Genomic DNA, 27209 nt, shown 5'->3' with positions numbered 1-27209 from the left:
GCTCACATCAAGAAACATCATTTCCAAGCCAGGTGCTGATGGCTCATGCCCTGTAATCCTACTCAGGAGGCTGAGATCTGAGGATCACAGTTCAAATTCATTCCGGGCAGAAAAATTCGAGACTTCAAATCATGGAGCCTTCAGCTAATCAATTCAAGGGCAGCACCCAGGTCCTGAGTTGAAGGCCCAGGATCTGCGCAGTCTGTTTTCTCCCTTCTGAGACAGCGTGGTAACAGGCTGTGGAGAATTGCGTAGGTCCCAATGTTTCTGACACTTCTAGCCTTGGGAAGTCCCACAAATTACCTCATCTATGCTCATTCCCAATGTAAATATTAATTTTATAAGGTTACAGGCACATAACATTTTTTTACATTTAGCTGGGTGACTGTGGCTCATGCCTGTAATTCTAGCTACTCAGGAGGCTTAAGGTTTGAAGCCACACCAGGTAACAGTCTATGAGAAAAAGCTGGAAGGAATGATGTAATTCAAGTGGTAAGGTAACAAGCACTGAGCAAAAAGGAGCTTAAGGGTCAGCACCTAGGCTGAGATGGTGGTGGGGTAGGGATTTGTCCAGCAGGTGTTTTTATTAAATACAAACCTTTTGGCATGGTCAACCCCCTATATGGAAGAGGCAGTAGGAAACTACTGTAACACGAGCTATATTTGTCAATTGTGGGGCTTGGACTCTGTCCCTCAGCTCAAGGCTAGCACTCTAACATTTTCTACTTATGTGGTGCTGAGGAATCAAACCCAGGGTCTCATGAATGCAAGGCAAGCACTCTACCACTGATCTACCTTCCCAGCCCAATCCTTATTTTTTGACAGAAGATCTTCCTTTACCTGGGAAGGTCTTCAAATAAGTATCTTCCTACCATATGGGTGGCTAGGATTACAGGTGACCCTCCACACCCAACTCATTTGTTTACTAAGTATGGCTAGACCAAGAGTGCCTACCTGGGATTCTGCTTAAAGCCAGCTGTTGGTGGCATTTTGCTGAATAAGCATCACAGTTGAGGAAGACAAGAAAGGTGCATAGGGTCCCACAGAAGGAACATAACTAGGCATTCAAGTAGCAGAGAGCAGCAAAAACAACACAGGGACAGTGGCAGGCCTTAGGGTTCAAGCCCCAAAAAAGTAAATTTAGGGAAGGGTAGGGTAGCACCCAACTGGAATCCCAGCATTGGGGAGGCTGAAGCATGACATTTATGGAACAGCCTTGTGCCAGCCCTGCCCCAGGAAGCACCTACAATTTTGGTGTGGAGACACTGAATTCAGAGCCCAACACTTGAAACCTCCTGTTTCAAGGCAGGGCTCTGCCTTGTCTGGGTTGCAATCTTGCATTTCCCCTCATTCCTAGGGATGACAGGCATCTTTGGCCAGCCAGGGAGTCTCCTCCATGTTCAATTCATCTCTCCTAAAACTGGGAATGTACAAGCAGGGCAGGAGACGAGGGCACACCTCCTTCCCTAAATACTGGGGAAGCCTCAAACAGGCCCACCCAAGCCCAGGGTGCCTTGACTTGGAGACAGGGCTACGTGGCCAGGCCACTGGGGAGGCCCGCAGATCCCTTTCCACACATCTAGGGACCTTCTTCCCTACTCCAGTCCAGGACTCAGCAGGGACCTCCCCAAAGCCATCTTATTCAGACAGGAATAACCAGAGGCCAAAAGCAGGGCTAAAGCCATGCCAGGCATGGAGCCCTGCAGCTCAGCTCCCAGGGCTACCTGGCCAGTCCTCATAACAGGATAACCTTCCTCAGGTCTCAAAGCTTGCAATCAAGAGGCCCAGACCGGGATTACGAATGAGGCAATTTATTAACCCAGCATCTTTGTTCTAATGCTTCTTGTTGGCAGCTGCCACCTGTGGGAAAAGGCAGAAGAGAAAGGTGAGTGGGATTTCTGCTAGGGTACCTGCATGCCCTCCCCCCCACATTACTCCATCTCCATAACCCTATGGAGCTCCGGAAGTAGAATGGGAGTATAAGCTCCCATAGCCTTGTGAGGTGAGGGGCAAGGGCTGGCAGTCAGTTCTGACCTGAGCCTCAGGATTCTCCCTCAGAGGGCTGACAGCTTTAATTTTTGGTCATGGAGCTTACTCTGGGACTGGGCGCTGACCCTGAGCTCTTCAGCTCTGTATCACTTGAGCCACAGCGCCACTTCTGGTTTTCTGCTGATTTACTGGAGATCAGTCTCAAGGATTTTCCTGCCTGGTCTGGCTTTAAACCCAATCCTCAGATCTCAACCTGAGTAGCTAGGATTACAGGTGTGAGCGACAAGCGCCAGGATCCTTTATTCTTTTTTTTTTTTTGGGTCCCATCGTGGGACCTGAACTCTGGGCCTGTGTGCTATCCCTCAGCTCTTCAGCTCAAGGCTAGTGCTCTACCACTTGAGCCACTGCACCATTTCTGGCTTTTTTCTTTTTGCTTATGTGGTGCTGAGGAATTGAACCCAGGGCCGCCTCATGCACGCAAGGCAAGTGCTCTACCACTGAGCCATCTTCCCGGCCCAGCTCCTTTATTCTTAATAACTTAACTTACTGACTGTTCAACAGTCCACAACTCTTGAATCTGACTTAAAGACACGGCTCAGTGCTAGGATGGGGTTCTCACTATTGCTCAAGATGTCCCCTGACAACACAGGGACAGATCGCCTGTGCTCAGCAAGATGAGGAGTAATCAAAGAGCTGGCTTGACCCAGGATCATCTACCCCCTGCATTCCAACTTCCCTCCAGCTCCAGCACAAACCCATTTCTCTTGCCCAGAGCCATGCCCTCCAGGGGAGGGGGTGGTCACACCAGTGCACAGCCTCACCTGTCCGGCGATTCTGTCCAGATCTCTTTGTCCCTGAGGTGTCAGCTTGCGGCCCCTGTGAAGGGAAGAGTCACACACTCAGCCCCCCTCCTCTTAGGCACCATGCCAGCCAAGCCCTGAAGCTGGCCCTGGCTGGTGTAGGAGTGGGAACCCTCCTGGGAGCTGACAGGGTGTCGTTTGTGCAAGCATTAGATCAAAAGCCAGAAAAATCAATTGGAAAAAGTTAACGAGCAGGCTAATGAAAGCGGACAGTCGCTAAATTACCTTCCTGCAGCCGAGGAAGTCAGCCAGAGAGGTCAGGGTGAGGCCCGCACCATCTGCTCTCTGGCGGCACCCCTGCCCACCTCCAAGGGCTAAGGGCACCGCTCTAGTGGTGGTGGAGGCCCTGGCTCCCCACAACATACCCATCTTGGTCCTTTTCCACCATTTTCAGCCCCTCCAGGGCTTGGAGGACCCGACGAGCCACACTCTTGGAGCCTCGGCTGAAGTGGCTGGGCATGACGCCATTCCTCTGCCGACCCCCGTAGATCTTGGTCATAGAGCCGACCCCAGCGCCGCCCCGGAGGTACAGGTGCCGCGCCGTGGATGCTGGGGGGAGGTGGAAGAGCATGAGGACCCTGATCAGCACAAGAGGCCTTTCCAGTGCAAGTGGGTATGCGCGCGCGCACACACACCTTACTGTCACCCTTTAGTAAGGAAGAGGCACCACCACTAGGCAGGACCCAGGGTTCCCCCACACCCCATCTGCCACAGCGGAATGGCCTGCAATCAGGACACCCCAGCACTGGCAGGGCTGTTGAGGGGGGAAGACATTGCCAGAGCAGAAATGGACAGAGGACCCACTGCCACAAGCAGCTCAACCCTGGAGAGCTCAGGTGGGGACAGTGGGGCAGGGGCCCTAAGCACTACAGTGGAGACATGAGTCACCCACACAAGCACACAGAGGTCTCTGTCCCAGCACAGCCCCTGGCCTGCATAGCAGGCCACAGTAACGCCCAGCTTCAGTGACAGCCTCCTGGGAGGCGCTCCAGAGTGGTGCCAGGTGATGGCTAGTATGGCCTGGGGTCAACAGCCCTGGACACCAGTCAGCACCCTCAAAACCAACTGAGGGAACTGGGGGCACATTTCTTCAATGACCAGCAACCCAACCAGGGATGGGCAGTATTGTGTCCATCTACCAGATTGGATTGGGCGGCTCTTCCCCCTGCCGTGTCCCCAGTTCCTATCCCGGGCAGGACCAGCACCAAGACAAGGAAAGCAGCAGACTGCAAAGGAGGCCAAGCAGAGCAGTCAGATGAGGGTTTTTTTTTTTGGGGGGGGGTGGGGTGGGGGGTGGGGGGGTCCGGTCGTGGGGCCTGAACTCTGGGCCTGGGCACTATCCCTCAGCTCTTGAGCCACAGTGCCACTTCCGGCTTTTTTTCTTTTTGCTTATGTGGTGCTGGGGAATCGAACCCAGGGCCTCAGGCATGCAAGGCAAGCGCTCTACCACTGAGCCACCTTCCCAGCCCCTGTCAGATGAGGGTTGAACCCCAACATTGCTTATCAGTAGTAGGCATCCACCAAGTTCTAATAGTTCCCAGACTAAGTTGTACCCATTAAAGGACCCACTTTGCCTGAACACATAGTGACTGATACCAGCCATAACAATGCTCACCGAGCTCTTCAGTGGCAGCTTAGATTTTCTCAGGGATGTACAGAAACACCCAGAGTGGAAAACCACCTTTGCCAGCTAGTATATCCCTGCCACCTGCCCTGTTCATGCTGAAGCCTAGAAAAGACTGTGTGCCCTCCTTTCCATCGCCCCTCACCCCAGGTCCAGACCCCAGCACTTTAGAGGTAGAGCTATAAGCACAAAAATGCAGAGGGGGCCATAGCTGAAACAGAGGGCCAGGCTGAGAGGACAGGAGACAAGTCACCTCCCACCAACTACTGCACCCCGCAGCCTGTGGTACTGAGGGAAAACATGGTACCTCTGAGGCACAACTGGTCTCTCACTGACAATGAGGAGAACCTGTTAAGGGTCAGTGGATGGGGGTCAACTAGATGGAACCTCATTGGGTTCTAGAACAAAAGATAGCAAACACCTTCAAGAGGGATGGACAGGAACAATCCACTGGGTGTGTTACAGCTGCAGCTGCTGCCTCAGCTGTGTGCTGTGAACCGGACACAGCCCAGCCCAACAAAAACCAATGCAGCAGGGTGGTCCTGGACTCAAGTGATTTAGAAGCCAATCTCCCCATGCCACGGAGTGGCTGGGCAGGAAAGCCCACAGTAACAGTCAGGTGGCCATCTAGCCCATCTCAATTATCCAGGGTTTTCATTCATCCACGTGCTATGGCTTCCTAACCTTCTAAAACTTTTCAGAAGGAAGAGGTTGTGTTCAAGGTCATTAAGATGGTGCACATAAATGTTACTCAACCTCCCAATACCAAATACCAGAGACCCAACCAGCCCTATTTGGGGTTCATAGACTGCCCCCTCCAACAGGAAAAATGGTTAGGACTCTCCTATTAAATCCACAGGCACCTTAGCCTTCCAAACTCCAGAGAACAGAGACCATGGTTCAATTATGGTGGTCCCCATGCCCAATCTAAGTGGGCTCCACAGACAACTGATACATTGCAATCACACAAAACTTCACGCTCTGAAGGGCTGGGCCACTTGTACCAAGGTTTAAAATCAATTTATCTCAAGATTTGCCAGTATCTAAACGGCTTCCTTTGTGCTGATGAGATCCAGCCAGGCTGGAGTTCCCACCTCATAAAAGAAGGCTTCAGACTTGAGAGGTCAAGGCAGGGAAGACTATAGCACAGACGGCAATCTGCACACAACCCAGACCATGTACTCCAGCCCCAGATTAGGATGGGTTTACAGAATCTTGAAATGTCCAGATAGGTGACCCTAGCACTGTGGAGTCAGCAAATGCAATTAATTATGTCAAGTTTTTTTTTTTTGGGTCCGGTCGTGGGGCCTGAACTCTGGGTCTGGGCGCTGTCCCTCAGCTCTTCAGCTCAAGGCTAGCACTCTACCACTTGAGCCACAGCGCCACTTCTGGCTTTTTTCTTTTTGTTTATGTGGTGTTGAGGAATCGAATCCAGGGCCTCATGCATTCAAGGCAAGCGCTCTAACACTGAGCCACCTTCCCAGCCCAATTATGTCAAGTTTTAAGGCAAGGAAATAACCTGCTCAAACCACAAACCACTTAGAAAGAAGAGACAGAATGAAAGCTAGCTAATATGACAGAGAGACAAGTGACTTTTGAAATGTAAACATTGACTGTGCACAAAAACAATTTCTTATTGGTAGCTGTAAGAATGAAAATGAGAGCAGACCAATCAAGTACCAGTTAGGAATACAAAAGGGATAACGGATACTAATTCTGTAAGGAACTTGGGGTCCTGTCATCCTAGCTACTCAGGAGATTGAGATGTGAGGATTGAGCTTCAAAGCCAGCCCAGACAGGAGTCTTAGCTTCAATCAACCACCAAAAAGCAGGAAGTGGAGCTGTGGTAGAGCGCCAAATTTGAGTAAAACAGCTGAGTTCACGCCCCAGTTGTTTTTCTCTCTCATCACACACACATTCTAAGCAAAACAGGAACACCAATTTGTTTTCAAAATGTCACATCACCCGTACACGTACAAAGTGGTGCCAGGCAAAATGCATCTCCTCCCATTGCCAATTTGGGATGGGGCAACATAGAGACCCATGGGAAGGGTAGGGAGCAGGGAGTCCTTGAGCCCTCCATCCCCAGCCACAGAGCAAGTTCCTCACCAGCTCGTGTGTAGAACCAGTTCTCATCGTAGGGCGCAAGCTCTTTGTGCTTGGCCAACTTGACAGTGTCCACCCATTCGGGGACTTTCAGCTTCCCGGACCTAAAACAAGACAACAAGAAATGGGCAAAAAAAAACAAACCCCACAAATCTCCTTCCCTCTAATCCAGCTGTAGGCGAACAAGATCTGGAAAGACGTCAGGATGTGGCTGGGCATTCAATACAACCAACACAGGCCTCATCCAGAGGGCGGACCTCACACTGGGGGCAAGGGGCCCAGTTCCTGGGTGGCAGGAGATGAAGTATCAAACCTCAGCTCTCTCCCCTCTCCCCACACTCACTTTTTGAGGAAGGCTGCCAGAGCTCTGACGAACTCCTGCTGGTTTACGTCTTTGACAGTAACTCCGGGCATCTGCGAGGGAAGGGCGGGCAAGCACGTGAGCACAGGCGCTGCTGGGATGACCAACGTGGGGTGTCTCGGTCAACGATAAGCCCGCTCCTCCGCGACCTGGATCTCCTCAGGCCACCCCGAGTCCCGCACGGTTCTCTTAGACCTCACGGTCCCCGTGGGTCGCACCAGCCCGGCCCGGCCTACCCCCCCGCCTCACACACACCGTAGACAAACCCATCACACAGCCCTATCCAAGATCCGTGATGGGAGCCGCCCCACGAAGCCCTCCACTAACCCGCTAGACCCCTCGGGGTTCCCGCAACGCGCCGACCGGGCATGTCCGGGCCTGCCGCTCGCACGTGGCCGCGGCACCAGGGGGCGGGGCGGCCCGCGCCGGGTGCCCCGGAGTGCTCGGGCACGCGCCCCGGGTCCGGGGGGTCCCTCCCCACCGTCCCACACCGAACCCGACACGGAGCGCCAGCTTACCGTGCGGCCTCCGCGCTGCCAGCCAGGGGAAAGGGAACGACGGGGTTTCCCGGGCGCACAAGTCGGGCGTCAAGTCTCGCGAGAGTTCTGAATGCTCGCGAGAGCTCGGTGAGGTGGGAGGGCCTATGGCGAGTGGAGAGGCGGAGAGAAAGGCCGAGGGGGCGGGCACGGGGGCGGGCCCTGCGCTTCCTTCCCACTCTTCTCCCGGGGTGAGGCGCCAGCTGGGACTCGGGGAATGAGGCGTTTGCATCCGTAGTCGCCAGCAACAGGGGTGAAGTTGAATGGACGGAAATGGAAGGATGCCTGGCCACCACGGGCGGCACCAGTTTTCCGGGTTGTTTTTTTTTTTTTTTAACCAAACCGGAAGTGGGAGTAGTAAGGGCGGAACTGTGATGAGAAAAAGCTAGAGGAAGGGCAAAAAAGAACTGTCGGTACCACTTTTCCACGTTCCATCGCCAGTTCTCGTGAGAGTTGGAGGAGCCGGAAGACCGGCCCTTGAAAGGGCGGAAATCACTTCATTGCATCAGTGGGAGAGGGAAAGAGAAGCAGGAAAGAGAAGGCTATGGGGGGAGGGTGGGGGAACAGAGAGAGATAAGGGCGGGGACTGGTAGAGGCGGGGCCGGGGGCCGGTAACTCAGGACTGTAATGTCTTTAGGAGGCTGAGATCTGAGGACCAAGGTTCGAAGCCAGCCCGGGCAGGAAAAGTCCATGAGACTTATCTCCAATGAACCACCAGAAAACAAGAAGTAGTGCCGTGGCTCAAGGTGGTAGAGCGTTAGTATTGAGCAAAAGACGCTTGTGGACAACACTCAGGCCCTAAGTTCAAGCCCCATGACTGGCACTAAAAAAAAAAAAAAAAAAAAAGAAAATAATTTTAAAAAAGCAGAGGGGCTGGGAAGGTGGCTCAGTGGTAGAGTGCTTGACTAGCATGCATGAAGCCCTGGCTTCGATTCCTCTCATAAACAGAAAAAGCAGATGTGCTTTGGCTCAAGTGGTAGAGTGCTAAGCCTTGAGCAAAAGCAGCTCAGGGACAGTGCCTGGGCCCAGATTCAAGCCTCAGGACTGGCAAAAAAAAAAAAAAGCAGCAGCAAAGGCTCTGCCTCCTAGTTCTGGACTCATTAGTGCAGTCCTTAAGCTCACCTTGTACCTTCAGTTTGCCTGCCCAGTTTACCTGTGTCACTTTAATCAACAGATTTGCACCCTTCTTTATCCTTGATCCTTATTAGGTCCCATCATTAGGTCCCATCATTAATGATTGATTTTTGTGGTCCAATAAAACTGGGTTAGCTTTTGCCAAAAAATAAAATATAAATGTATATAGCTATTTCCTGAAGTTGAAAAGACTGAGTTTGAAAACATTATATTTCCACATTGAACTATTACGTATGAAATCATTTATAAGCATGTTACAATGCTAATATCTATTAAAAAACAAACAGGTTTTCCTATGTAGATCATGCCTGTAATTCTAGCTACTCAGAGATACTGATACAGAGAAAAAGGAGGAATCTTGCTTTGGAGAAGAGCTCAGGAATGTATGAAACTCCATGCAGGGTGTGAATTTTAAAACTATGTGTATGTGGACATGTACCAGGGACTATAAACCCAACAAGGAGACAGGGGTGCAGAATTTGCTTGGTTGAGCCAGAAACCTATGTGTGAATATAGCCTGGTTTAGTTGGCCTTGGACTAGAAGTGTGATCAGGAACAGACCAAATTCATGGATGGCTGAAGTAAAGAGAATGTGAATTCTAAAAGGACAGAATAAACTGGGCGCCAGTGCTCACACCTGTAATCCTAGCTACTTAGGAGTCTGAGATTTGAGGATTGTGGTTCAAAGCCAGCCTGGGCAGGAAAGTCCATGAGACTCCTATCTCCAATAAACCACTCAGAAAACTGGAAGTGGCACTATGGCTCAAGTGGTAGAGTGCTTGCCTTGAGCCGAAGAGCTGAGGGACAGTGCCCAGGCCCAGAGTTCAAGCCCCATGACAAAAAAATTTAAAAAGGACAGAATATGAAATGTACTCCAGAAATAAAAACTGGGTGGCGTGAGGAGGAGTCTTATGAAGAGAGAGAGCGGGGAGGGGGGGGGAACAAGGATGATGCTTTATATTTGGAAACTTATTTTTGCAGTGCCAAGAGAAGTACAGGAAGAAAGCTTAGGAAGGAAAGATTTACTCCTCTACTGGGCCAGGGCAACACCTCTCGGTATTCTGCAATGGGAAGTGGGCAGGGTGGGGGTGTCAGAGGAAACAGTGGTAAGTCCATGGGCTGAAATCTCTTGAGGGCTGGTCAGAGAGCAGGAGCCTTCTGACTTTCCTGAGACATGGCAGTGTGGGAACATGGGCAATTCTTTATCTGCCCTGTTTCAAGCCTGACCTCTGCAGGCCAGCCCTACTCTCACAGGTCCCACTGTGAAGTCCAAATGAGCTGAAAGATAAATTGATCTAATTAAGAGGTGAAAAGCCTTGCCAAGTCTAGCTCTGAAGAGGAGGTAGACTCCAGAGAAGTGAGAAGACCTGCCCTGTGTTCCCAATTCTATCATTTCCCTCTTTCCTCCTTTTTTCAGGCCATCCTGTATCCCCAAATTACACCCTTCCCAGCAGCGTGACCTTGGTACACAGAGGACCCTGGGTTGGCCCTAAGCAGCAGTGTGAACTGTGTTGCATGTTGCAATGCTTCACTGCTCTGTGACTGTGTGGGCTTGGCCATCTGTCACGGAGAGAGCATGGCGCAGTAAGGCTTAGGCAGGTCTATTAAGGGACAATCATATATCTAAGTTACAACTAGGAAGTGATGGAAGATATGAAGTGGACTTAAAACCTTTTGATATCTTACAATGCCTCCAGAGAAGTGTTGTAGGTTTGTCACTCTGGAATTGGTTAAGAGGCAGAATCCACTCACCTGCTCCAAATAAGAGAACAAGTTCTAATTGGATACTATCACTGTTATTCATCTTGAAAAAGAGGTGTATAGATAACATCAGGAAAAAAGGGTCCATAATCCGGCATGTCCTCTGAGTTTTTTGTCTGTTTATTTAAAGGTGGGAATTGATGGGACTTTGGAATAGCTCAACAGGTCTTCATATGTTCAGAATGGTTAAAGGAGGACTAAGAAACCAGTGCAGGTAAAATCTTATTATGTAATGATAGCTTGAGTAGAAAAAGACTCAGAAAATCCTTCTGTCTTGTGCTGGTCCTCTGGAGTCCCAAATTGTTCACTCTCTGTTTTATAAAAATTATAATCTGTTCATTTGAGGCCCAGTAAGGTAAAGGGAAATTCTCCCTTGTCTTGTAGAAGACTTTCCTGAAATTTCAGACAAGCCAATTTACCTCTTTATGCCTGTTTCTCTGTAATGCATTCCTTGCAGGGAGGCCTGTGGTGAGGTATCTGTGAAGTGAGAGCAGTGTAATGATCACTTGTAACCTTTCACGGGTTCTTCCAAACCTGTGGTACAGCACCACCCTAGGAAGTGTAAGACCCTTAGTTCAAACCCCGGAATGGCAAGATTAACTTGGCTCCTCCTTCTGTCCTGCATGGCTTTGAAACTATGCATCTGGAAAAATGTCATATTAGATCAGCATCATACTGGCATTCCATTTAGCCAAAGCTGTTTCGAATATATGACGCTTTTGGCCCACATAAGATTTGAAAAAGAAGCCGGGCACCGGTGTCTCATGCCTATAATCCTAGCTACTCAGGAGGCTGAGATCTGAGGATCTCGGTTCAAAGCCAGCCCACTCAGAAAACCAGAAGTGGCGCTGTGGCTCAAGTGGTAGAGCACTTGCGTTGAGCTGAAGAGCTGACAGACAGTGCCCAGGCCCAGAGTTCAAGCCCCAGGACGAGATTTAAAAAAGAAAACGGCAGCGGAGTGCTGGTGGCTCAAGCCTCTAATCCTAGCTGCTCAGGAGGCTGAGATCTGAGGATTGTGGTTGGAAGCCAGCCTGGACAGGAAAATCAGTGAGATGCTTATCTCCAATTAATCACAGAAAAAGCTGAAAGTGGTGCTGTGGCTTAAAGTTGTAGAGTGCTCTAGACTTGAGCAAAAGGAGTCCAGGGACAGCGCACGCTCAGGTCTAGAGTTCAAGCCCCAGGACTGGCCGGAAAAAATAAACTGTGCCAATGTTTGAAAATTAAGATATTGAACATAGAAACTTTGTTTCTACGGATTGCTTTTTCTTTTGAGGAGCAAGAGGAGGACTTGAACTCAGTATCTGATGCTTTCTCTCACTGGCTGATGCTCTTACCACCTGAGCGATGCCTCTAACACCTTCTTTTTTTTTTTTTTCCCTCAAAAAATCCAAAGAAGGGGCTGGGAAGGTGGCCCAGTGGTAGAATGCTTGCCTTACATGCATGAGGCCCTGGGTTCGATTCCTCAGCACCACATAAGCAAAAAGCCGGAATTGGCGCTGTGGCTCAAGTGGTAGAGCGCTAGCCTTGAGCTGAAGAGCTGAGGGACAGCGCCCAGGCCCAGAGTTCAGGCCCCACAACCGGACCCAAAAAAAAAAAAAAATCCAAAGAAGCGGGCTGGAAAGGTGGCTTAGTGGTAGAATGCTTGCCTAACATGCATGAAGCCCTGGGTTCGATTCTTCAGTACCACATACACAGAAAAAGGCAGAAGTGGCGCTGTGACTCAAGTGGTAGAGTGCTATCCTTGAGCAAAAGAAGTTCAGGGACAGTGCTCACTCCTTGAGTTAAAATAAAATCCAAAGATGTAACTCTTACCTAATTGTTTCTGCTTGGACCCATCCACTAGGGCAAGAGGAGGCTGCCCCTTAAGTAGGGCATACACTTTCAGTTTGCTAGCCACCATCTGGCCTTCTTTACTCATTTATATAATCTGTTTGGCCCTGTATTTGTGGGTCTCTGGTGAGCAGGAAACTATGACTGGCACAGAGCATGCACTTAAGTTATGGCATCAGTGAATTAGTGAACCCTCCACCATCTCTAATATTCTTATCTGGCCAGAATAAGAAATCCAAGGGGCTGGGAAGGTGGCTCAGTGGTAGAGTGCTTGACTTGCATGCATGAGGCCCTGGGTTTGACTCCTCAGCACCACATAAAGCAGAAAAAGCTGGAAGTGGTGCTGTGGGCTCTAGTGGTAGAGCGTTAGCCTTAAGCTGAAAGAGCTGAGGGACAGGGCCCAGGCCCAGAGTTCAGGCTCCACAACCGGCAAAAAGAAAGGAAGGAAGGAAGGAAGGAAGGAAGGAAGGAAGGAAGGAAGGGAAAGAGAGAGAAAGAGAGAAGGAAGGAGGGAGGGAGGGAGGGAGAGAGGGAGAGAGAGAGAGAGAGAGAGGAAGAAAGAAAAAAGAAATCCAAGAGCCAGGTGCCAGTGGCTCACGCCTGTAATCCTAACTACTCAGGAGGCTGAGATCTGAGGATCTCGGTTCAAAGCCAGCCCTGGGAGGAAAGTCCATGAGACTCTTATCTCCAGTAAATCACCAGAAAAAATAAAAGTGGCGCTGTGGCTCAAGTGGTAGAGCACTAGCCTTGAGCTGAAGAGCTGAGGGACAGTGCCAAGGCCCAGAGTTCAAGCCCCACAAATGGAGAAAAAAAAATTCCAAGCTTGTAATTATTTGTGGTTGTTCTTTTTGTGTGTGTACTGTCCTAGGGCATGAACTTAAGACCTGGATACTGTCCCTCAGCTTCTTTTGCTACAGCTCCACTTCTGGCTTTTTGGTAGTTAATGGGAGGTAAGAGTCATGGACTTTCCTGCTTGGGCTGGCTTTGAACTTTAATCCTCAGAGCTAATCCTCCTGAGTATCTAGGATTATAGGTGTGAGCCACCAGCAACCATCTAGTGGCTGTTCTTGAATAGGTGATTTTAACTTGGAGAAGTGAGTCAAACAAGTCTTTTTTGGTTGTCAGGATAGATTGATTAGGTTAGGCTGTGGTAATAAATAACCCCCAAGTCTTAATGGCTTCAGTTGGCAAAGGTTTATTTCTTACTTACACAAATCTAAAAACAAAATGAGAATACTCTCTTGTTTTCACTTGCACAGAGACCAACAGGAGTGCACAGGTATATACCAAACATGAACGCTTGCAAAAAATGTACTTAGATTCTGGTCAGTTCTAACTGTACAGCCTTCTCCTTTTTTAGGGACCTAAAAAAGTCCCAGAACTCAATGAGGAGTATGTGAATATCCGCTATCAGCCAAGGAAATGCCCACACTACAAAAGGAACCAAAAGCTAACTGAAGCACCTGAAAGCTTAAGAAAGAATCCTGAGGTTTGTACTATATTAAACTCCATGTAAAAATCCATTAAGTAAAATAGCGAATATGCAGTGCCTACAGGCTCTCCCTCGCCCTGCCTCGGTGAGGTAGCCTCTACCTCCGTGTTCTAGCTCAGGAGGGAGATGGACCCCAGACGCCCAATATGCAGAGAGACGGAGGGAGCTGGGGTGGGTCGGAGAGAGGGGCCAACAGGCTGGAATCCTCTTCCTCCAGCGGGAGCTATAGTCAGGAAGGAAGGGGCAGGACCACGTCACATCCATCCCCCTCCCTGTAGTTCCCTCTCTTTACCCCATGCAATAATCAGGCCTCATCCTCCTCCACCTGCTTCATTCCTCTTTGCTAATTTTCCTACCTCCAGTCTTGCTTTCTTCAGCCCCTCCCTCCATTGCAGCCAACACACTTGTCTTTCTAGAGCACAGGGAGTCTAATGTATCCCTATCTTTTCCCACAGATCCACTTGTGCAGGCTGCTGCTCTAGACTCCTAAGCCTGGCAACCCAGAGCCCCACAAGCAGAGCCTCTTCAGCCTTTTTTCCTGTTCCAACAGTTCCCAATCCGTGATTGGATATTAGGGTTCTCAGCCGTTTCTGTCCCCACATATTACTCCTGAAAACTCCTCAGGTTCTTGCAACTGAGCCTCCTGAAACTGTCCAAGTTTCCCTACTAGAGTGGGAACTTCCAAGAAGCAATTATCACCTTTACCCAGGCCAGATCCTGTTTATTACTTTCTCACTCCCTCTCCAGACTTCAGCAGACAGCTAGGGTCTGGAGACCGAGGCTTGGGCTGGAGTTAGAGACCAAGACCTCATTTTCCTTGGCTTTAACATTCGTTGTTGAGAACAAAACTGGCAAAAGTGATATACTAAACAACTTCAACTGTAATTTCAGAGGCCAGGCTGAGGAACTTGGGGGCCTGGCTCAGAGGACATTCAGCTTGTTGACCCCCTCATCTTGGTTAGTCTCTGTTTACCCTAGTGACTTCCTTTTCCCAACCATCTTTATCCTGTCCTCTCCTTTCAGAGAGATTACCTGGTGGGCCACAGGGGTGGAGGAGGGAGATCCAGGCAGGATTGGGGGGGACAGAAGGGGTCAGGCGGGAAGCCTGGGATGAATCTTTCAGACCCACAAGGGCCTCAGCTGCCTCTCGCTGAAGCTGCCGCTCTGAGGAAGCAGATGTCCAGGCCAGGCGAGAGGCTCCAGGGGCCTGCAAAGGAGATGGAGAGAAGAGGACTGGAAACCCTTGCTTCTTCTCACCCTTCCACTGTTCCCTCTGCCCCTGGTGCCTTTCATCTCCTACTTTTCCCCTCCCCAATCTCCACTTCCTCCCTGGGTCAGGATACCACTTCTTCCCCAGGACCTGTGGCTGCAGCAGGAGAGTGTCCGGGGTACCACATGACTGGAGTATCAGTGTGGAGCATCTAAAAAGAGGGAGAGATGCCAAGGAGGGTAAACAGACATGTACACGTGGAAAGAGGGTCAGACATTCTGGGCTAGGATTCGGAGACTTCGTGGGCTTGGTTAAGTCTTGTCCCCTGGGTTGGCTTACTTTGTTTTCTAGAAAATGAAAATCTCTATCAGCTTTTCCCTCCAAAGATACTGTGAGGATTACAGGAAATCACTGGTGTCAGTTTTTAAAAATGAACAAAATACCTAAAGGGACTGGGGTTTCTGTCACTGTCTTACCTAGTTTTCCTTCCCCCAGTTCTCTAATCCCTTTGGAACTTGAAGATTAGCTTTGCTCCAACTTCCAGAAGCTTTCTCTAATGGCTCCTGGCCTTTTCTTGGCCCTCTGTGGCTTTCCTAGCGCTCAGTTTCAGCACATAATCCTACTCCATCTTATCTGCTTAAGATCTGATAGCCAGTATTTCATCAAGGTCAGGGTCCATGCTAGGTGTGTCCCATACATTACTGTTATGAAAAACTGAATGACAATTATAACTTGAATGAAATGACATCTCCCATTTTTATATGGAAAACCAGGCTGAGAAAGGTACAGACATGTGCAAAAGTTCCCAGATAGGTAATGGCAGACCTATTAATCTGAGATCTTTATCATTCACTACCGTGTCTAGCATAGAAATAGGCTCAGAATAAATATGTATCCTTGTGTCCCTACTCACGTGTGGGGCAGGTTAGGGGGTCCTTGAGGCTCTCCAGAAAGAGGAGTGGTCAGTACCGATCGAGATCCTGGGCAAGGTGGGAGGGGCCCATGTGCAGGCAGGCGGAGGGAAGTGCCAGGGTCAAAGCCTAAGGCAGGGAAGAGAACGAGATGTTCAGGTCTCAGAGGTGACCATTCTCTCCTCTCTCTTCTCACCTGCGACCTTTCCCACTTCCCTTTCTGCTGAATGAAGGCTGAATTCTCTTCTTACCAGCGAAGGGATGCAGAGGGACAGCAGGTTCCTGACACAGCAAACGACACACCACTGGGGGTGGCATGGAAAGGCCTGGGGGCAGCCAGTGTCCAGGGCCCCACGGGCCTGGAGGCACTGGAGTCCAGGGCAAAGGCAAGGTTTCTGGGGGACAGCTGAGCAGCAGGGGCCCACAGTTCTCCTAGAAGGGCAGATGGCACAGATTAGAGTTAGGTATAAGGTTAGAGGAGGAGTGGCTATGTTCTGAGAAGGGGAAATGTCTGGGCTGGGCCTTAATGTTCCACCCTCTTTAATTTGCCCACAGAAAAGAAGTGACCTGCTCACAAGCTGGTAGCATGCCAAGGTTGGGAGTAGAACCCAGATGTGAAGGGCACTGAGAAGGGGTCTGCACAGGAGCTAGGTTGGGAGCCTCTCCCTGAAGGCCAGGTTCTTACCTTCCCAGGGGGTGTCAGTGCCAGTGGGACTGCCCCATGGGAACCCTGAGGCTGAGGGGCTATGTTCTCCTTTCCAGCTGTAAACAACCAGGGAGAGATCTAGTGAGCCTACACTAACCCCAACACACAGGTCTTATTTCATCTGGCTCCTTCCTTTCTTCCTTCTCCCTCCCTCCCTTCCCACCTTCTCTCTCTTTCCTTCCCTCCCTCCCCTCCCCATCCTGCATCCCTCCTTTCTTCTCTCCTTCCTTGGTACAGAGTTTGGGATTCAAGATCTTGGGCCTACTAGACAGGTGCTTTACCACTTGAACCATACCCCTTTTACCCTTTTTGCTTTTATTTTTCAGATTGGGTCTTAGCCCTTTTTGCCTGGGGTCGGGCCTCAGACTGCCAAGCTCTTGAGCAGCTGGGATTACAGGCGTGCACTACCACACCTGGCTCTGCTGATCATTTTCTACCTCTCATCTCACTGCATCCTCCTAACATTCAATCACATTTTATAGTTGGGGAGCTGGAGGACCTAAGAGCGGAACACGTAGCCCAAGGTCACAGACCAATTTGGTGGCAGGACTGAGAATCTTCCCTCATTCAAATTCCAGCCAGAGACACTCACGGGGGACTACTGGTCCAGCAGCTCCTTTCTTGACTCGGCTCAGTGCTTTAAAAGGAGCTGCCCCTCTCACTAGTCCCTGAGCCAGGTGCCTCTTTAGCTGCGCCTCCTGTTGCCTACGCAATGCCACCTGAGCAGCCATGACTCTCCGGCGCTCCCTAAAAGGAGGAGAGGATGAGCAGGCAGTCAGCCGTTTTTCCAGAGGCTCATCCGCCCCTTCTCCCTGGACCTTCCACTCACAGAATGAGGACACATTTGTGACACTCGCAAGTCTGAAAGAGGCAGAGTCGCTTGTGGCCCTTGAGGTGGGCAGTGACACCATGGTTTCGGCAGCGGGCACATGTCGGAGAGCGACTCACAGCTCTCCTGGGGATAAGCTCCATGCCCTGGGGAGCTCTGGTCTCACCCCTTGGAGCAGAGTCAGCAGGGGAGTGGTGGGCATCAGATGTTTCCTTTGGATCCATGGATCTAAGGGCAGAGGTAGCAGGTTAGGATGGCCGTGTGGGCCCTCCCCTAACCACCCCCTCCTACTCAGGGAGGCGTGTGCGGCTCTCTGTCATAGGCCCTAGCCTTCACCCTGGTTATTCCCTCTTCACCCTTTCACCTTTCCCATGGATCCTCCTTCCTAAGAAATCCCTACATCCCTTTCCTTCCTTAGATTTGTGTGTACGCACACGTGAGTGTGCACATGCATGCCAGTACTAGGGCTTGATCAAGGCCTGGGCACTATCCCTTAGCTTTTTTTCCTCCAGGCTCTGCCTCTTGAGCTACAGCTCTACTTCTGGCGGTTTTGGTGCTTAATTGGAGCTATGAGTCTCACAGACTTTTCTGTCTGGTCTAGCTTCAAACTGAAATCCTTATAGCTCAGCCTCCTGAGTAGCTAGGATTACAGGCATGAGCCGCCAGTGCCCAGCTTCTTTTCTTTAGCTTACCTGCCCACTTTCCCATGATGAATCTCAGTTTCAGGCATAGGCATGGCTTTCCCAGCCCCCTCAAAAGCTTTCATTAAACATCCCTTCCTGCTGGATTCCGTGCCCCCCCACCAAGTACTAGGGAATTGAACCCTTGCAGGTGTTAGGCAAGTACTTTACCACTGAGGTAATCCCCACTCCCATCTATGAATTTACGCAATTCCTTGTGTATATATCCTATGTACATATATATATGTATATGTAGTGTTTATATATAGTTTTATTTATAGTACCTGTGTGTATATATAGTATTTATATATATGTACACAAATACACACACTGGGGATTGAACCCAGGGCCTCTCCCAAGCTCTCTACCAATTTGGCTACTCCCCCTCCCCTTCAAACTCTCCATTCTCCTGCTCACCTCCTGAGTAGCTATGACTACAGGCCACCACACCCACTTCTGATTTATTTATTTAATTAATTTTATTTTGCTCGTGGGGCTTGAACTCAGGGCCTGGGCACTGTTCCTGACCTCTTTGTACTCAAGGTTAGCACTATACCACTTTGAGCCAAAAAGCCACTTCCAGCTTTCTGATGGCTCATTGGATATAGAGAGTCTCAGGGACTTTCCTGCTGGGACTGGCTTTGAACTGCCATCCTCAGATCTCAGCCTCCTGAATAGTTAGGATTATAGGCATGAGCCACCAGCCACTGGCCTAAAAATATTTTTGTCCCTTGAAAATTTTAATCTCACATAAACCATGCCTTAAATCCGTCCTGTGCTCCTTCAGGTTGGTTTTGTTCTCATACCGTCCCTTCCTAGTAACGACATCATTGTGAGGGACCTGCCTGCCCCATTTTTACTAGCTCGGCTCAATCATTCCTTCATTCTTTCCATCATTCTCTGGATCCCTGCTGCACGCTGAGCCCCAATCTAGGCCAATAGTGCTCTTCTCTGGATGCCAGTTTCTCCGTTGGACCCCACAAGATGGCCACAGGCATTCTCGCACAAACACAAGAAATCACGGCTGCTCCTGAATCCCACGCGCTAACAATAAACCTCACGCATCCCTTCTTTTTCATACAGTTATTACTCAGGTACACCCCCATTCCAGCAGCCCCCATCCCCCCAACACTGGATCCGTGCCACACCCCCCCCATCCGGCTCCAGGGTCCCAGGAAAGGGGGCAGGCCACGAGGCCCCGCACCCAGAGGTCTTGCGGGGGAGGGGGGAAGGGAGAGATGGGGGTCGCGAGCAGCGCGAGGGGGGAGGGGGAGGGCAAAGGAGGGTGCCTGGGGAAGGGGATTCAGTGTTAGGAAGAGGGGGAAGAAGGCCCAGGGAGTGGAGGGGTCGTGTCCGCTCCTGGACACCAGCCCTACGGTTACCACAGCTTCGAGAAGAGCCAGACTTGGCCCGGATGAGGCCAAGAGAAGGAACGAGAAAGCAGCCAAGAGAGGAACGGCCGTGCCTCGCGCCACTTTTTTCCCGCCCCTTCCCCGCAATGACCAATGAGCTTCCAACACGCTATCTCCTGCTACACCAATGTGGTTGTAGATCCTGCCCGAAGCTCCTCCCACTTCCTCCTCCCCCCTCCTCTCTTTCCCTTCCTGAGCGCCTAACTACTAGGCCAGCCAATAGCGCGTCGAATTGAGCCTCGGGCCTCTGGCCCCTCCCACCACCTTTCTAGACTGTTCTTCCCATTGCGGGTGGGATAGCCAATGGGGCGTCGAGTACCATCTCTGACGCACAAGTGGGACCCGCCCCTTTTCCCCCTCCTCCCCTTGGGAACGGCAGAGTGCGCTCAGAAGGATCACAGGCGTTGACCGGGGCCCCTCTGCGCATGCGCAGACGCTCCTGTCTGGCCTGCGCTCTCGGCCGCCTTGGTTTCCCCCTGCCCATGTCCGATTTTTCCCTGCAGCCTTTAGCCTGTTTGCTTGCTGCCGATTTCTAGGTTACATAGCCTGTGTAACTGTGGCGTACCAAGATGAAAGGATGGAAGAAGTGACCTCTAACTGGCCTGTGGTGCCAGGGAGCTGTTGGAGATAACGTTGGAAAGGTGGTTTGGGTTTCATTACACAGAGGGAGGCTTGAATGATCAGTTGAAGAGATTGAACTTGATCTTGGGGTGCGGGGGGAGAAGAGTGGGGCCACACCGTGTATACTTGAACATTTGCCTGACACATTTATATACATATAATCTATTAATAAATGTACATAATATATAATTAGAATATTATATGATTATATTTTCTATACTATATAGTCTAATCGAGTATATTACACAATAATATATTCTATACTTATATAGAATAATAAACAATATATTCTATATCAAATATGTGATGTATATACATTTATAGATATTGATACAGATGCCAGTACTGTGGCTTGAATTCACTTGCCTCTCTTGCTTAATTTTTTTGTCAGTCCTGGTGCTTGAACTCAGGGACTGGGCTCTGTCCCTGAGCCTCTTTGTACTCAAGGCTAGCACTCTATCAAGTGAGCCACAGCACCAATTCCTGCTTTTTCTGAGTGGTTTATTGGAGATAAGAGTCTCACAAACTTTCCTGCCTGGGCTGGCTCTGAACTGTGATCCTCAGATCTCAGCTTCCTGAAGAGCTAGTATTACAGGCGTGAGCCACTGGTGCCCCATTTGCTTGACTTTTTTTTTTGCTCAAGGCTGATGCTCTACTGCGTGAACCACACCTCTACTTCTGGCTTTTTGCTGGTTAATTGGAAACAGGAACCTCTTAGATTTGTCTGTCTGGGCTGATTTTGAACCTTGATTCTTAGATCTGAGCCTCCTAAGTAGCTAGGATTATAGACACAAGCCACCAGCACCTGCAAGCATGGGATTTTGTGTGTGTGTGTGTGTGTGTGTGTGTGTGTGTGTGTGTGTGTGCAGATCTTGAGGTTTGAACTCAGGACCGGGGCACTGTCCCTGAGCTGCTTTTGCTCAAGGCTAGAGCTCTATACTTGAGCCATGTCACCACTTCCAGCCTTTTCTGAGTCATTTATTGAAGATAAGAGTTTAATGGGCTTTCCTGCCCAGGCTGGCTTTGAACCACAGGTCTCAGATCTCAGTTCCCTGAGTAGCTAGGATTACAGGCCTGAGCCACCAGCACCCAGCTGACACAAGACTTTTTTTTGGGGGGGGGAGGGTCCAGTCGTGGGGCCTGAACTCTGGGTCTGGGTGCTGTCCCTCAGCTCTTCAGCTCAAGGCTAGCACTCTTACCACTTGAGCCACAGTGCCACTTCCAGCTTTTTTTTTTTTTCTGCTTATGTGGTACTGAGGAATTGAACCCAGGGCCTCAAGCATGCAAGGCAAGCGCTCTACCACTGAGCCACCTTCCCATACCCTAACACAAAACTTTTATGATCCACCAGGAATGTATTGTATATCTAATCAGCTTCTATATTATACATAACGTGATATTTCATGGTGTGTATCCCCTGAATATCGTGTATTTACTTGGTTTCTGGCAGGGAACAATCCTGAGTTTTTGTTACTACATTGCTCTAAGTTGTCATCCCATTAATTCTGAATCCTCCTATAAGCTGAGGGTGGGGATTTTTACTATGTGTACCTAGGATGTACCAAAAATGGGTTATTGATTGGTATTCTCAGACTTTATCCCACAGTGGTGTACTGAGCTCAAATCCCAACTCTTCTTTTCCTCAGGGATCAAGAAAATGGTCTTATCCTAACTACCCCATAAGCAGCAGTGGGTATTTTTATTTCCTTTATTTCTTGCTAATACTAGATGCATTTCTCAGGACAGTTGTATTTCCTCATGTGTTCCTTAGCCTTTCTGGTTGACTTGAATTTTTTTGTTTTTTGGTGCTGGTATTAGGGCTTGAACTCAGGGCTTAAGCACTGCCTCATAGCTTTTTTGCTTAAGATTAGTGCTCTACCACTTGGGACATACCTCCAATTTTCAGCTTTTTTTGCTAGTTAATTGGAGGTAAGAGTTTCATACACTTTTTTATTTTTGCTCGTTGGCTTTGAGCCATGATCCTTGGATTTCAGCCTCCTGAGCAGGCATGAGTCATCAGCATCACCCATGGTTTTAAATTTTCTTATTGAACCAAAGAGACATTTAGGATATAAATTAACTTACAGTCTCACACAGTAATTTAAGCCATAATAATAATAATAATAATAATAATAATAGCCAGTCCTGGGGCTTGAACTTGGCCTGGGAACTGTCCCTGAGCTTCTTTTTCTCAAGGCTAGCACTCTGCCACTTGAACCACAGCATCACTTCCAATTTTTTCTGTGTGTGTGGTACTGAGGAATGGAACCCAGGGCTTTATACATGCTAGGTAAGCAGTCTACCACTAAGCCACATTCCCAGCCCTTATTATTCTTTTTTTATTGTGAAAATACTGTACAGGGGGGTTACAATTACATGGGCAAGATAATGAGTACATTTCTTATCAAGCATTGTAGCCTCCTCCTTTGTTTCCCCTTCCCATCTCATCCTCCCCCTCCCTCCACCCAACCCTCCTCTCCCCTTATTATTCTTTTCTATCTATCTATCTATCTATCTATCTATCTATCTATCTATCTATCTATCTATCTATCTATCTATCTATCTATCTATCTGGTGTCAGTTTTGGGGTTTGAGCTCAGGGCCTGGATGCTGTCCCTAAACTTTTCTACTCAAGCTGGCATTCTACCATGTAAGCCACAGCTCCATTTCTGGCTTTTTGCTGATTAATTGAGTTAAGAGTTTCTTGAACTTTCCTGCCTGGGCTAGCTTTGAATTAGATCTCGGCCTCCTGAGTAGCTAGGATTTACAGACATGAGCCACTGGAGCCCAGCATAGGCCTCTCTCTCTCTTTGCTCTTGTGATCTCACTGCATTTGGTTGGAGAACAACCAGTGCTCCTTCGATCAGCACCATGGCCAGTGGTAAGGCCTAGGTAAGAGAATAAGAGCCCAACTTTGAGAAGTTGAAGCGCTTTCTGAATCAGAGGAGAGAGGAGAACATGGTGATGGAGCGTACAGAGCCACAGCAACTGACACAGTCACTGTTCTGTTTCCAAAAACAGTGACCTGGAGGCGGATGGACAGAGAATTTAAAGACTGACAAGAATCAAGCTTGGGACCTAGACAGGATTGATTCCAGACTGACTTCTAGAATCTAAGTCCCCAAAACCAAGCCATGGGACACCAGCCTGTGAGATCCGTGCAGCTGCTATGCCTCCTAGGGGCCATCTCCTCTCTGCCTCGTATGTCCTGTGGGGCTGGATGCTATAAGGCCCCAAAAGGTGGGAGGCTGGAGTCATGTCCCTGGGAGAAGGAGGGCTGGATATCTGGGTTCCTTGGAGGCCAGGGTCTATGGGGGCTGAGCTCTTTGATTGACAGTTGAAGGCTGAGAAGGCCGGGGCTGGGGGGGAGGTGGGTAGGGATGGGAGACAACAAGCATTCTCTCTTTAGGGGGCGAGGCCCTTTTGTGTTATGAAGCCATAGCCTCCAACTTCAGGACAGTTTCCTTCCATGACTGGGATTGGTTGCTGACGAGGAGCATGGTGTGTAAGCTGAGAGAGGGCTGTGAGGAGACGGTTCTATTCATCGAGACAGGTGAGATGCGAAGGCTCTCCTTTTCCTTCCTGTCCTTTTCCCCACCCCAGCTCTACTCCCTAACTCCCCCCCTGCCGCCCCCCCCTCCAAGACAAGAAACCAGAATTCCTCATGCTTACCTCATTGTATATGTCAGGATACTGGCAAGGGTAGAGTGCATCCCAGATGTTTGTTTTGTGCAATGGAGAAGAGGGCGGAATGGGGAGGTTGGAGGTGTGGCTCAGTTGGTAGAGCACTAGCCAATGAGTGAAGAAGGCATCAGGTGTCATGTTCCAGTCTCAGTCTCAGACCTAAAAAAGTAAAAAAAAGTAAAAAAAAAAAAAAAAAAAAAAAAAACCGGGCACCTGTGGCTTATGCCTGTCATCCTAGCTACTCAAGAGGCTGAGATTTGAGGATCGAGGTTCCAAGCCAGCATGGATGAAAAAGTCCATGAGATTCTTAATGAACCAACAAAAAGCCAGAAGTGGTGCTGTGGTTCAAAGTGGCTTAGTCTTGAGTAAAAGAGCTCAGGGACAGCGCCCAAACCCTGAGTTTAAGCCCCATGATGACAATAGAAAAGAAGAAGAAAAGGAAAAAGAAAGAATCCCATTAACTTTACTGCCCAGGCTGGTTTCAAACTGATCCTCAGCTCTCAGTGTCCTGAGTAGCTAGGATGACAGGTGTGAGCCCCCAGGCCCTGGACTTCCCTGGAATTCTTGCACTCCTAATCCCACCTCTGGATCTCACCAGATGATGATGTCTCCAGACATGCCTTTGTACATGGACTGGACACAGAGTAGGCAATTTGATTTAAAAAAAATTCCTCTTCTTGATTGGGCACTCCTGTCTCATGCCTGTTATCCTAGCTACTCAGGAGGCTGAAATCTGAGGATTGAGGTTCAAAGCCAGCCCAGGCAAGAAAGCCCCTGACTCTTAATCTCCAATGAACCAACAAAAAGCCAGAGTGGAGCTGTGGCTCAAAGTGGTAGAGTGCTAGCCTTGAGCACAAAAACTCAAAGATAGTAACCAGGCTCTGAGTTCAAGCAGACCCAGGACCAGCATCCATGAAAAAGGGCATCTGAGTGCAGTGTCCTAGGCCCCTGGGAAGCCCAGCATAGGGTAAGGCAATGCCACTGATCAGAGCTCTCGAACCCTCTGCTTTTCAGGGGCCAACAGAGGAGTTGTGAGTTATAAAGGCTGCAGCTCAGCCATCTCTTACCCGCCTCAAGTCTCCTACCTTGTTGCACCACCTGGAATCTCCATCGCCTCCTACAGCCACATCTGCCGGTCTTACCTCTGCAACAACCTCACCAACGTAGACCCCTTTTGGAGGATCAAGTCTACTGTTCCCAAGACCGTCCCTCTGTCTACCCATACTTGCCCCACCTGTGTGGGCAGATTGGAAGAGGAATGCCATCCAGCTTTTGCCGCCAACGAGACTTGCCCCTACAGTGCCTCTACATGTTACAGCTCTACCTTAAAGTTTGAGGCTGGTGAGAGAGGAAGAACTTTTTTTTTCTTTTGTGTTAGTCCTGGGGATTGAACTTGGCCTGGGTACTGCCCCTGAGCTTTTGTGCTCAGGGCTGGTGCTCTACCCACTTGCCACAGCTCCACTTCTGGGCTTTCGGTGGTTCATTGGAGATGAGAGTCTCAGGGACTTTCCTGCCTAGGCTGGCTCTGAACCTTGGTCCTCAGATGTCAGCCTCCTGACTAGCTAGGATGACAGACAGGAGCAGCCAGTTGAGAAGAGGAAGTTTTTGATCGAGTTGACTACTCCATGTCTAGTCTATGTACAAAGGCACGTCTAGAGCCATCTAGAGCATCTGGTGGGATCCAGAAGTCAGATTAGGAGTGCAAGAATTCCAGGGGGGGACAGGAGCTGGTGACTCATGCCAGAATCCTAGCTACTCAGGAGGCTGAGATCTGAGGATCAGTTTGAAGCCAGCCCAAGCAGGAAAGCCAATTAGATCCTTTGTTGTTGCTGTTGTTGGTCGTGGGGCTTGAACTCAGGGCCTGGGCACTGTTCTTGAGCTCGTTTGCTCAAGACTAGCACTCTTTGAGCCATAGTGCCACTTCCAGTTTTCTGGTGGTTCAATGGAGTAAGAGTCTCCTGGTCTTTGAATTGTGATCCTCCCATCTCAGCCTCCTGAGTCAGCAGGATTACAGGTATAAGCTATCAGAGCCTGGTGTTCATGAGTTCCTTATCTCCAATTACCCACCGCCAAAAAGCTGGAAGTAGAGCTGTGAACTGGCACCCCCCCCCAGCAGAAGTAGGGCTGCGGCTCAAGTGGTAATGCACTAATCTTGAGCAAAAGAAAGAAAGAATGAAGAAGGGAAGAAGGAAGGAAGGGAGGGAGAAAGAATGAAAGAATGAAGAAGGGAAGAAGGAAGGAAGGGAGGGAGGGAGGGAGGGAAAGAAGGGAAGGAAAAGCATGAGGCTCTGAGTTCAAGTTCTGACATGTGGGCATGTACACACACACACACACACACACACACACACACACACACACACACACACACACACACACACACACACAGAATCCAAAGAAGAATTGTGCCTCTGCCCAACTCTCTGGCGTGGGAGCATAGGTGTCCTGGTTGGGGAGGCGCCTGTGGGAATACATCCCTGATCCTTCCCACCCTGACTTGCAGGAGATCTCAACAGCACCTTCATCCTCATGGGCTGCGCTCGCCAGCAGCATAAGCTTTTAGCAGATTTTCAGCACGTGGGAAGCATCCAAGTCACTGAGACCCTTAATAATATGGATAAGTCCCAGAGCACCGGCGGCGGCAGCGCTCTTTCCTGCCACGGTTCTTTTGGAGGCCTTGTCTTAGGCCTCCTCCTTGCTCTCAGCGAGTGACTGTCCAGCTGGACCGGACAAGCACCCAGATTCCTTTGCCTAACCAAATAAAGCTGTAGAAATAATTACCTCACTGATTTTTCCTGTGATTCCTGATCATGTAGAGGTATAGAAAGTGTGTAAGAGACCAAACAAATCCTGTGTGTGTGTGTGTGTGTGTGTGTGTGTGTGTGTGTGTGTGTGTGTGTGTGTGTGTGTGTGTGCCAGTCCTGGGACACACAGGGCCTGGACACTCACCATGAGGGTGAGTGTCTTATCATTTGAGCCACAACTCTACTTCCTGCTTTTGTGCTGGTTCACTGGAGACAAGAGTCTCATAGACTTTCCTTTCCAGGTTGGCTTCAAATCAAGATCCTTAGATCTCAGCCTCCAGAGTAGATGACAGGTATTAAGCCATTGGCACCTGGCTCCGTGTTCGCGCGCGCGCACACACATACACACACACACACAGTCGGTTGTGAGCTTGAACTCAGGGCCTGGGCACTGTAACTGAGCTCTCTTGCTTTGCTCAAGGCTAGCACTGTGCCACTTTGAGCCACAGTGCCACTTCCAGTTTTTGAGTGTTTAATTGGATATTAGAGTCTCATGGAGACTTTTCTGCCTGGGCTAGTTTTGAACTATAATCCTCAGATCTCAGCCTTTTGAGTAGCTAGGATTACAGACATTAACCACCATTGCCTGTATCCTTTTATATATATATTTTGAGACAGAGTATCATTATGTAACCCATCTCAAGACATGCAGAAAAAGCATT

At 49.6% G+C, this 27209-nt stretch overlaps 3 protein-coding genes across 10 annotated transcripts; 1 reads left to right on the top strand and 2 right to left on the bottom strand.

The window, feature by feature from the left end:
* Window positions 1–1789: 1789 nt before the first annotated feature.
* LOC138811226 (small ribosomal subunit protein eS19) lies at window positions 1790–7539 on the bottom strand. 3 transcript variants are annotated; one of them, XM_069998913.1, is made up of 6 exons: window positions 7459–7539; window positions 6923–6993; window positions 6583–6683; window positions 3215–3398; window positions 2811–2865; window positions 1796–1860 (listed from the first exon to the last, which is right to left on the bottom strand). In XM_069998913.1, the coding sequence occupies exons 2-6, from the start codon at window positions 6991–6993 to the stop codon at window positions 1834–1836; spliced, it is 438 nt and encodes a 145-aa protein (XP_069855014.1). In that variant the 5' UTR covers window positions 7459–7539; the 3' UTR covers window positions 1796–1833. The 3 variants fall into 3 exon arrangements, with proteins under 3 accessions (XP_069855016.1, XP_069855015.1, XP_069855014.1); XM_069998915.1 differs by lacking the exon at window positions 7459–7539 and having other exon boundaries at window positions 1790–1860; window positions 3358–3398; window positions 6923–7018; XM_069998914.1 differs by lacking the exon at window positions 7459–7539 and having other exon boundaries at window positions 1790–1860; window positions 6567–6683; window positions 6923–7016.
* A 5854-nt stretch (window positions 7540–13393) lies between these two features.
* Window positions 13394–19493, bottom strand: LOC138811362 (doublesex- and mab-3-related transcription factor C2). Of its 5 annotated transcripts, none has more exons than XM_069999111.1 (9): window positions 19412–19493; window positions 17350–17577; window positions 17113–17267; window positions 16500–16576; window positions 16066–16246; window positions 15817–15943; window positions 15054–15114; window positions 14726–14900; window positions 13394–13916 (listed from the first exon to the last, which is right to left on the bottom strand). In XM_069999111.1, exons 2-9 carry the CDS (start codon window positions 17571–17573, stop codon window positions 13804–13806), a joined length of 1113 nt encoding a protein of 370 aa, XP_069855212.1. In that variant the 5' UTR covers window positions 17574–17577; window positions 19412–19493; the 3' UTR covers window positions 13394–13803. The 5 variants fall into 5 exon arrangements, with proteins under 5 accessions (XP_069855212.1, XP_069855214.1, XP_069855210.1 ...); XM_069999113.1 differs by having other exon boundaries at window positions 19406–19487; XM_069999109.1 differs by lacking the exon at window positions 19412–19493 and adding an exon at window positions 18042–19103.
* A 334-nt stretch (window positions 19494–19827) lies between these two features.
* Window positions 19828–26528, top strand: LOC138811361 (ly6/PLAUR domain-containing protein 4-like). 2 transcript variants are annotated; one of them, XM_069999107.1, is made up of 5 exons: window positions 19828–20082; window positions 23084–23302; window positions 23472–23615; window positions 24761–25087; window positions 26247–26528. In XM_069999107.1, the coding sequence occupies exons 2-5, from the start codon at window positions 23197–23199 to the stop codon at window positions 26453–26455; spliced, it is 786 nt and encodes a 261-aa protein (XP_069855208.1). In that variant the 5' UTR covers window positions 19828–20082; window positions 23084–23196; the 3' UTR covers window positions 26456–26528. The 2 variants fall into 2 exon arrangements, with proteins under 2 accessions (XP_069855208.1, XP_069855209.1); XM_069999108.1 differs by having other exon boundaries at window positions 19830–20082; window positions 23084–23263.
* Window positions 26529–27209: the final 681 nt, after the last annotated feature.

The sequence above is a fragment of the Dipodomys merriami genome, unplaced genomic scaffold (genome assembly GCF_024711535.1).
Source record: "Dipodomys merriami isolate MVZ:Mamm:240054 unplaced genomic scaffold, mDipMer1.0.p SCAF_52, whole genome shotgun sequence".
NCBI classification, from domain to species: Eukaryota; Metazoa; Chordata; class Mammalia; order Rodentia; family Heteromyidae; genus Dipodomys; species Dipodomys merriami.
This window is presented reverse-complemented; position numbering and strand designations above follow the sequence as displayed.

Excerpts from the sequence above, each read along its gene's own strand:
- LOC138811226 (XM_069998914.1), bottom strand. The coding sequence starts at position 6,993 with ATGCCCGGAGTTACTGTCAAAGACGTAAACCAGCAGGAGTTCGTCAGA. Across the intron at positions 6,684-6,922 it reads CTGGCAGCCTTCCTCAAAAA|GTCCGGGAAGCTGAAAGTCC; the intron begins GTGAGTGTGGGG and ends GTCTTGTTTTAG. Across the intron at positions 2,866-3,214 it reads GTGGAAAAGGACCAAGATGG|GGGCCGCAAGCTGACACCTC; the intron begins GTATGTTGTGGG and ends TTCCCTTCACAG.
- LOC138811362 (XM_069999109.1), bottom strand. The coding sequence starts at position 18,115 with ATGAAAGCTTTTGAGGGGGCTGGGAAAGCCATGCCTATGCCTGAAACT. Across the intron at positions 16,577-17,112 it reads TGCTGGACCAGTAGTCCCCC|CTGGAAAGGAGAACATAGCC; the intron begins GTGAGTGTCTCT and ends GGTTGTTTACAG. Across the intron at positions 13,917-14,725 it reads CCACCCCTGTGGCCCACCAG|CTCCCGCTGGAGGAAGAGGA; the intron begins GTAATCTCTCTG and ends TCCTGACTATAG.
- LOC138811361 (XM_069999107.1), top strand. The coding sequence starts at position 23,197 with ATGGGACACCAGCCTGTGAGATCCGTGCAGCTGCTATGCCTCCTAGGG. Across the intron at positions 23,616-24,760 it reads GGTTCTATTCATCGAGACAG|GGGCCAACAGAGGAGTTGTG; the intron begins GTGAGATGCGAA and ends TCTGCTTTTCAG. Across the intron at positions 25,088-26,246 it reads TACCTTAAAGTTTGAGGCTG|GAGATCTCAACAGCACCTTC; the intron begins GTGAGAGAGGAA and ends CCTGACTTGCAG.